This window comes from Rutilus rutilus, assembly GCF_951802725.1.
Source record: "Rutilus rutilus genome assembly, chromosome: 1".
Lineage (NCBI taxonomy): Eukaryota > Metazoa > Chordata > Actinopteri > Cypriniformes > Leuciscidae > Rutilus > Rutilus rutilus.
The window spans coordinates 55,641,629-55,652,272 of record NC_140209.1 but is presented as its reverse complement, the minus strand read 5'-3'; the positions used below and the strand labels follow the sequence as shown (position 1 = coordinate 55,652,272).

The following is a 10,644-nucleotide window of genomic DNA, read 5'->3' as shown; positions in this document are numbered from 1 at the left end:
AAAATGTATGTACAATAGCAAAAATAAAGTTGGTCATTAGTTGTTAGGGTTAGATACACCTGTAGACAGATTCATACACCCGTTCGCCTGTTTTCATTTAGCATACACCAGAGTTCAAACATTCACTTTTTCAAAGGCCGAAAGATTGCGCGGTCAAAATTTCTCTTTTTAACATAGGAGTTAAAAAATGTACATGAGTCACGACGCATTGCATTATGCACCTGACCTGCCGGCTGATGAAGTATTTATTACATCAAGAAAAATGGATGAATACATTTATTAGATTTATTTAATAATATTGCCAGTTCCATATTATCTTTATTAAAAAATAAGACAATAAATGATTTAATTTTTTTAATTTGACTGCATTCTTTACTTTTTGACTTATGAATTATAACAGACTGATGGGAAAAACATTATTTTGCTGTTCCTTTTTTTTAAATTTGTTTTATTATTCAACTATTTCTTTCTTTTTGTTAGTTTTTATTAGTTGTAATTTTATATAAACATTTAACTTTTAAAAAAAAGGTTTTACAACAACATCACCATCTTCTGTTATATTTGGGCCTCCATGCTCATCTACTGTACAGTATATGATATTGGTGAAGGGGGCCCGCATGAATATATTTTTTAGGGGGCCCCCGAATTCTCTAGCTACGGCCCTGTTCACATCGCATCGTAAGCGCATAATATCACCTGCTCAAGTACGTCTTGACGAGTTTCTTCTGTATTAAACAGCGAATCTTCTCAGTCAGATCGTCGCAAGATCTCAGGAATCCTCTCACACTGCTCGTGTTCACGCGCTCCATCGCTAACGATTCAAACTTCCATAAAGCGTGCCAAAACAGCAGCGCGGAGATGTGACGTCACCTGTCGAGCGGGCGCTCGTAAAAAGCACATCTTTGCATTTCTTCTGAAACCACAATTTTTAACATCACTAGCGCAACACTTATCGTATTGCGGGTGTGATTGTAATGTTTTGTATGGCGTTTTCTTTACACTCTCCCCGGATATCTGTTTCCTACAGTTAGCTGTAATGTTAGTGAACTCTAGGTCTTCTCTTTGTTCATATACGACAGTATTCGCATGAATTGGCTTGATTTGATAAAATTATGTTTTAAACCATCATCTTCACTTGAGACATTTACATTATATTATATACCGTCCTATACCGTTATACCGTCCTAGTTTTTAAATAGCGCTAAAATTTATATTTTAACCCTTTATGCGGATATGCCGCACAAGGTTCTCTGTTCTCTGGTTCAATGTTTTAAAAATAAAGACAAGGATGCCTCTTTCTATAAGCGACCCTCAAAATCTGTGCATACAACAAAACACGTGTAGGTGTACGATGATTTATCAGAAAATTACTTTTGTTTGAAGAAATACTTAAATCAGCTGGTGCTTGATAACTATTGAAGTTATATTGAAGTTATGAATTCGGTAATGATGCGATATTTATCACGTTTTAATTTTAACTCAATACTCTAAAGGTCTATGAACTTTAACATCTTGTTGGTCAAATTAACTTAAAGCCTGCACAAAATTAATCTTAAAGCACATTAACTTAAAACATGCGCATCCTAGCTACTTTCTAAATGTTTGTTACAGAACTTATGGTGAACAATTCAACCGTGCATATGTTTAATCAGATTTTGTTACTGGATCGAGTGAAAATAATAAACTCCTTTGTTTTCATTATTTATTAAGTTAAATGTAAAAACTGTTGTTACTTGGATGACGAATATCTTCGTTTTATGATAGGAAAGTACGGACAGCGCCTTTGACCAATCCTCTACATATGGGGCACTTGCTCAGAGAAGGTGCACATTCTTTGCACACAACTAGGTGACCACAGGGGATGAAGACAATGTTCACTTCCTTATCCATGCAAACTTTGCATGTGCGCTCCTCTTGAAGTCTTTTTAACTGTTCCTCCATAGGCAAGTCTGAAAGATCTTGACTAGGGGATGCAGCTTCATTTGTCTGGGGCGTCAGGCCACACTCAAATTCCATCTCTAAAGCAGACTTCACCACAGGATTGTTCTCTTGTTCTCTCACAAATTCTCTTGAGTCGCTGTCTCCATTAGTCAATAGCTGCTCAAATAGTCTTGGCAATCTTGCTTGAATCTGATGAACAAACTCTTGGCCCTTTTCTTGCAAGAGGTATTCACATCTTGGAAACCACTTGGCATGTTCTACCCATGGATCATCACCAGACTCCCAACATCCGAGTACACCATCGCAACAAAAGCACTTCACGTCAACATTACGACTAACATAGTAAAAACCAGCCTTAGCCAATTGTTCTGGTCGAACAGTTATTCTTGAGGGCCAGTAGACAAATGTGAGCAACCTTTCTTCACACCGTTGCATTGCCGATACATTGAAAGGGCTAGATAAGGGTACATTATCTGCACAGTCACCTCGAACGAAACGGCAGTTGGGGTAATGCCTCTGGTGTTCTGATACTGCACGATCTCCCGGTTCCCAGTTGCTAAGCTGGCCTCCACAACTGAAGCAAGCCACTCTGTCGCCCTGGCCAAGGTAGTAGAAACCAGCTTTGGCAAGCTCAGCCGGAGATAATGCAGCAGGAGTCCATTTCTTAAAGGTGTCAAGGCGTTCCTGTTCCCGACGCATGCCAATATTGTGACAAGCCGGAGGGCGCTGGTGAGACATATCCATGTAACCGGGTCTCATTCTGATACTTCGGTGATGGCTGGTGTTGTACCCCTGCATAATGTCTTGTAAAACATCTATGTATCGTCGGGAATTTGTAGCCGTTAAAAATCTCCACATACGACTCTTTAACGTTCTATTAAATCGTTCCACGACGCTGGCTTTCAAATCGGTGGCGGTAGCGAAATGATTAATGTCGTGCTTTTTCATTACATCTTGAAATTGTTTGTTAAAAAATCCCTTTCCCTGATCCGTCTGCAATTTCTGTGGCACACGGCCCTCTTCGAGGATAGACTCGAATGCTCTAGCGACCTCGGGACCAGGTGACGCGAGTACGCGAGTCCACGCGTACTTGCTAAATACGTCTATGCACGTCAGTAGATATTTATTACCGTCGTTATCCTAGGTGTAGGCGATCATGTCGACTAGATCGGCCTGGAACTGCGTATCGACCCCGTACACAACCACTCTATTTCGTTTGTATTTTATAGGGGCTGTTTTGTGTAATGTGTAAGCATCCTCACCAGCCAGCCATTCTGAAACCTTTTTATCGCTTAAACGGACCCCACTTTCTTTTAAGACGGCGTCCTTTAATAATTTTTTACCCCCTAAAGAGCCGGGGTTGGAGGGTGTATAATAAGCCTTTTTCATGAGCTCCGACATGCTGCCGTTTCAACCGATGCAAAAGAATAACGCGTACATGTGGTTTGAATCAATCTTTTATTAAAAAAGTTACAGGATACATGATATAAGTAAACATGGATAAATGATGTTAATATAACACAAGTAAAAATGGATATAATAGAAGATAGTAAAAATGATTATAATACAATATACATGGATATAATAGAAGATAGTAAAAATGATTATAATACAATATACATGGATATAATAATAATAATGTTAGTACAACAAAATCTAAGTAAAATTGAATATAATGATGTTAGTACAAAATGGTTATACCATAAAATATAATACAATTGGATATAACAATGTTACATGCATAGTCTAAGTAAAATGAAGTCAACGGTAATCTAACCAGAAAAGAAAGTCACGGCAGGCCATCATGTTACGATCTAGGATGTAATCGACATACATTTCGATAATTTTTTCAACGTTTTTAATCACTTCGACAATTTGAACAGCATCATCCTCATCATCGGAGTCATATTCTTTTGAATTCTTTACCAGCTCGGTACAGACATCCGCCACATACGTACAAGTACACAGCACATCGGTGATCCCTAGTAGGGATTGTGATTCACACATCATATCTAGAACCTGTTTTATCATTACATCAGGCGGATCGGTACCATAAGCGCATTTGTCCGTCAAATCGTCCCATGAATTAGCCAGTCCTCTTATATGTATCATATTTTTCTTGAGATTTGCCTCACGCACAGTTTCATAACACGGTGTATCAGGGTGGGATGCATCCGCAATAATCTTATTCATCAGTTCGGTCATCTGGTGTCTGTAATGTCCTTTAAACAGGAATTGCATACAGCTGGTTAGGCTACTGGCAGCACCCATAGGCTACTGGTGGGGTCTTGGTCACTCTCCATTCACGATCGAGAGACCTTCCCAGAGATCAACGACGTCGTGCACTATTTCCTCACAGGGTTTGTCCAGAAGTCTCGTCCTGATTTCTTCTAGCTTAGCGGCGATGAATGGTTTGTCTTTTAATTCATGCAGAATAGTCCCGACTGTTCCTTGAATCTCCTGAGTCCTTGCGGCACAATTATCCAAGCCTTGTGTTTTTGGGTCGGAAGTTTGCGTCAGGTTCAGGCAAACAGGACTTTCAACTTTTGTTGCAGTAGCACAGCAGTCTGTGGCTAGTAGAGCTAGATCGTGCGATGTCCTGAAATATTTATCATGACAACGACTGGGGTCCGCCTCTCGCCTCAGCATAGGTGAATTGTTCGCAACAAACATTTTGCGCAGGCTTTAGTTAATTTGACCAACAAGATGTTAAAGTTCATAGACCTTTAGAGTATTGAGTTAAAATTAAAACGTGATAAATATCGCATCATTACCGAATTCATAACTTCAATATAACTTCAATAGTTATCAAGCACCAGCTGATTTAAGTATTTCTTCAAACAAAAGTAATTTTCTGATAAATCATCGTACACCTACACGTGTTTTGTTGTATGCACAGATTTTGAGGGTCGCTTATAGAAAGAGGCATCCTTGTCTTTATTTTTAAAACATTGAACCAGAGAACAGAGAACCTTGTGCGGCATATCCGCATAAAGGGTTAAAATATAAATTTTAGCGCTATTTAAAAACTAGGACGGTATAACGGTATAGGACGGTATATAATATAATGTAAATGTCTCAAGTGAAGATGATGGTTTAAAACATAATTTTATCAAATCAAGCCAATTCATGCGAATACTGTCGTATATGAACAAAGAGAAGACCTAGAGTTCACTAACATTACAGCTAACTGTAGGAAACAGATATCCGGGGAGAGTGTAAAGAAAACGCCATACAAAACATTACAATCACACCCGCAATACGATAAGTGTTGCGCTAGTGATGTTAAAAATTGTGGTTTCAGAAGAAATGCAAAGATGTGCTTTTTACGAGCGCCCGCTCGACAGGTGACGTCACATCTCCGCGCTGCTGTTTTGGCACGCTTTATGGAAGTTTGAATCGTTAGCGATGGAGCGCGTGAACACGAGCAGTGTGAGAGGATTCCTGAGATCTTGCGACGATCTGACTGAGAAGATTCGCTGTTTAATACAGAAGAAACTCGTCAAGACGTACTTGAGCAGGTGATATTATGCGCTTACGATGCGATGTGAACAGGGCCGTAGCTAGAGAATTCGGGGGCCCCCTAAAAAATATATTCATGCGGGCCCCCTTCACCAATATCATATACTGTACAGTAGATGAGCATGGAGGCCCAAATATAACAGAAGATGGTGATGTTGTTGTAAAACCTTTTTTTTAAAAGTTAAATGTTTATATAAAATTACAACTAATAAAAACTAACAAAAAGAAAGAAATAGTTGAATAATAAAACAAATTTAAAAAAAAGGAACAGCAAAATAATGTTTTTCCCATCAGTCTGTTATAATTCATAAGTCAAAAAGTAAAGAATGCAGTCAAATTAAAAAAATTAAATCATTTATTGTCTTATTTTTTAATAAAGATAATATGGAACTGGCAATATTATTAAATAAATCTAATAAATGTATTCATCCATTTTTCTTGATGTAATAAATACTTCATCAGCCGGCAGGTCAGGTGCATAATGCAATGCGTCGTGACTCATGTACATTTTTTAACTCCTATGTTAAAAAGAGAAATTTTGACCGCGCAATCTTTCGGCCTTTGAAAAAGTGAATGTTTGAACTCTGGTGTATGCTAAATGAAAACAGGCGAACGGGTGTATGAATCTGTCTACAGGTGTATCTAACCCTAACAACTAATGACCAACTTTATTTTTGCTATTGTACATACATTTTATTCTTCAAACTGTTTGTCTTTGGTTAACACAGCTGGAGAAGAACAACAGGGAGGTTGGAAGACACAGTAGAGGAACTACAGAATAAATATGGAGAGAAAACAGCATTAAAAAGGATCAAGTCCATAGTGAAAAGAATCAGAAAAAAGAATATCAAACGTAGGAAAGATGTATAATTTACTTTGTTAGTAGTCAATATGTTTCTCGATCTTCAATAAGCTTTACTATAATGTTTACATGGTTTTGGTTGTGTATTTAATTGCTAATTTTTTAACAGATGGTGACGTTCAACAGCCTAACAACCTTCCACAACGACGCCAGCATAATATTTCTACATCATTCGGACAGCCATTAATTCAGAACCCTAATCAGCTTAACTTAACAATTGCCCAGAAGAATGGTGGGACAATAGTTACTACAATCATGGTAGAAAACACAATATATGGTGATGTTTACATCGGTGCGGTGAGTGTCTGATAATTTAAGAGACAGTTGCTTAGTTAAGAAATGATTTGTGTATGTTATATATATTTATGTATGTGTATTTTTGTTAAAGTTAGTCCATAGGGTGTGGAACTTTGCACAACTATTTACACACATACTGTTTTTGACACAACATAGTGATTGTGAACATTCCATTTTTCTTTTTTTTTCTTTTTTTATTTATTTTAAATAATAGCCTACATCTCTTTCATTTTGTGCCGGATGTTAAAAGATAAAGGTATTAGTTAACAACAATTAAAAACTTTAAATCAACATGAAGCCATAATATTAATCAACAAAATATGGTTAAATTACAGTACAATTACTTCCATAATATTTTATTTTATTTTATTTACAAAGTTGTGTGCCGTGACTCGTGAGTGAGACCTCTCAAAGATTACACCAATATTAGATTTCTTGTTGCGTGGTCGGACTATATGCCAGAAGCTTAGTCATCAACATCTAAACTAAACATTATCATGGTTTAGTTGTATTTTAAAACAGTTTTTTTTTTCTTTTTTTTTCTGATTTTCATTTTTCAGGTTGATTTTTGTAGAAATGAGCAAAATACATTTATAAAAACAAGTTAATGACCTTGTGTCAGAACACAACAGGTCTTTTTATTGTAACTTTTGAAAAGTGTAATACAGTATTTGATTTTTACAAATACCTAAACCAACGGGCCTAAGCCGTTGACCCCTGAAGTTATGACTTCTGAAGGCCTCTCATGTGTAGATTCGCTCGGTGAAAAAAATGGTATTTTAATAGCTAAAATCATTGTCTGTATTCATAAAATATGTCCTCATGGGTGTAAAATGACCTCTGCCAATGATCTGACTTATCCTCGTAAGCGAAACATTACTTATCTTTATTTACATGGGGCGGGTAAGTCCAAGGAGGCTTCCGTGTCGTTCCGCCATCTTGAAACACTATAATAACAGAGAGGGACAAAAAGCGCTAGCCTAACTCAACACGTTTCATCATCAACACTACTATAGTCAACAGCACATTCAAAAGGACCATCAAAATAGTGTTACGTTAAAAAGGCGTAATTGACAAAAATTGTAATTCTGAATTAAGTAATAATTATGACAAAAAGTTTAAATAAAAATTATGACTATGCGTCATAATTATGAGATGAAAAGTTTAAATGATGATGTACTAAATGATAAAGTAAATATTCCATAGTGAAATTTTCTGAATTCTATATAATTGTATTTGTGAAAATGATTCAGTACTGAAACAGCATTTATGAGTTTTTACATATCTTGTGCTTGTTTCTGCAGTTCGTGTAGGCCTCTAAGACTATGAATTACTAAAAATGATTATTGAATAACTTGAATTTTGTTGACAATGTAAAAAAAATAAAATAAATTGTCTTCCCATACCGGGAGTCGAAACCCGGGCCACCTGGATGAAAACCAGGAATCCTAACCGCTAGACCATATGAGAGACGTTAATACTGCCCCAGACAAATTTGAAAAGGCTGCACAGTACATTATAATGCTGGATCATAGTTATGCAGGAGAAGGAATCCTCATCGCCTAAAAGCTAAATCTTAATTTATCGGTATGTAAATAAATATCGGGATAGCTTTTCTCCATGTGGAAAGAGCTAATGAAGGAGAAAGACTTTGAAAGGGAAGTTGCCTGATTTCTTCTCGACAGGTAAGTCAAAGGTATGGTCTAAATGACAAGCTTTTTTCATTGCTTGGTTGTGTAAATCATTATATAGCTGCCATAACAGAACATGTATCGTTAAACTCAATGATGTGCTATTGGAAGCCATGTTGTCATAGCTTCTTGACACATTACGGCTACCGCAGTTGCAACACGCATTTGAAAAAGTGAGTAGATGGGAGAACCACTAGATGGGAGAAATTCTTTTGGGAGGACTAACTTGTAGGGTCTTTAACAAAAAAAGCCTCCAAAATCGAGGAGGTCAAAGGGGATGCTTCCTGCTATATAGCTCTCCCCAAAGTCTGTTCATGCGGTCACCATAGGCTAATGCTAACATTTGAAACTTCTACATATATTTAAAGGGTAACATGTAAAGGGTTTCACCCTGTGTGTTTCCACACTGATTAAGGATAGTTCGGGGGATACAAGTAAAAATGATCTTATACGATCTTATACTTATACTTTGAATTAAGACGAGTAAAATTAAATATTCGCTCAAGACAAACTTTACTTATCTGAAATTGTGTGGTGATTTTCCAAATGATAGAACTTAGTCTAAATAAGAGCAATGTGGAGTCCTCGGATTTCTTAAAACAACAAAACAACAAAAATTTGACAAAATGGTGTATGGACAAAAGATCTAAGACGACCAAGCATACTTTTTGCTTTAATTATTATTATTATTATTTTTTTATAATACACAAGTCTTCTTAGAAGATAAATAGAAGATATGATTTTAATAATACTTTAAAGATTTAATTTAAACAGTCTTTTAATTTTAAAAGATCTAATTTAAACTTTTAAGGTTATGGTTTTAAATGAGAGAGAGAGAGAGAGAGGGAGAGAGAGAGAGAGAGAGAGAGAGGGAGAGAGAGAGAGAGAGAGAGAGAGAGAGAACCACTCTGTGATTTTATATTATATAATTTATATACTTTTAAAGAATAGAATGTTTTTCAACTTTAGTTAAATTAGCAAGATATTATTTTATAACCATATCATTTATACTTTTAAAGAACAGTATGTTTTCAACTTTAGTTTAATTAGCATGATAATTATTTTAAAGGATAGATTTTTATTTTTATTTTTTTGTATGACATTGTTTAATCACAGTGTCTGAACAGCACGTTTCAAATGTCAGAGTTCAAATGTGAAGGCTGGGAGAGGGAATCCTGTGACACACACACACACACACACACACACACACATAGACGCGTGGCCATCAATGGTATGGACAATTGATGTGTTAAGAGCTTATTCAACTCTCTCTAAAAAATGTAAGATGATTTTTATTCTTTTAGTAAGATATATTGTATAAGCATTTCATTATATACTTTTAAAGGATAGAATGTTTTTTAAACATCATCCGACTGCTCAGCCCCGTCACTAAGTCACTAACACAGAAAATTCGACCGCTGTGTAACAGATAATGATAGTTACAAAGACGTTTATATCAGCGAATACAGACCGCTAAGTCAGCATAGAAAGTGCAAAGCAGGATGGACATAGACTAACCAAAGCGCAATAATTTATTTTAACCTGTCAGACGGCCCGCAAAAATTACCAGCATCAGTGTTTTTAAACAAATGACTGTTGACTTGTATACAAGTGACTTGTATGAACGCCAAGTCAGCATACAAACTGTGAGAGCACAGCGTTCATCCTATGAAGTCATCATCCTATGATTTTTTTATATTTTTTGACTGAAATAGCTGTCTTAATATCATATATTATATTTAGTATGTTTTTCAATGTTAGTTAGTGTGATATTTAGGAAACCCCATTCTCACTTTCACTGCTCTGGAATGCGAGGGGGGTCTGAACTCAGCCAGAGAGAACGCGCGCATAGACGCAGGCACGCTCGCCCCCCTCTTCCTGCCGACACACACACACACACACACACACACATAGACGCGCGCGCCACTCTGAGTGCTCTGGTGAGCTAATTCAGGAAAAAACAGTGTTTTTGTTTTACCAGTTTTAATAATGTATGGAATTTAAAAACATTATTACGACTTTTAATAATATATTACATTTAAAACATTTTTAAACCTTATGATTTTAGCCCTAACACAATGTCTCATCGTGATCACTGAATACAACCCTAGGAGTCAGAGACCGTCAGGTGGTACTGTAAGAGAGAACCACTCTGCGATTTTATATTATATTATAAGCAATTAATTTATATACTTTTAAAAGAATAGAATGTTTTTCAACCTTAGTTAAATTATTTTATACTTTAAAAGAACAGAATGTTTTCAACTCTTTTTTTGTGATAGGTTTTAGTATTTAGTAAAATCCTTATTCATTTTATTCTTTTGTGCGATA

The 10,644-nt window shown here is 36.2% G+C and overlaps 1 protein-coding gene across 1 annotated transcript; it reads right to left on the bottom strand.

The window, feature by feature from the left end:
• Window positions 1-1,755: 1,755 nt before the first annotated feature.
• Window positions 1,756-2,685, bottom strand: LOC311304824 (putative inhibitor of apoptosis; the record flags this gene model as incomplete). Its single annotated transcript, XM_084432129.1, has 1 exon — window positions 1,756-2,685. The coding sequence occupies one exon, from the start codon at window positions 2,683-2,685 to the stop codon at window positions 1,756-1,758; it is 930 nt and encodes a 309-aa protein (XP_084288255.1).
• Window positions 2,686-10,644: the final 7,959 nt, after the last annotated feature.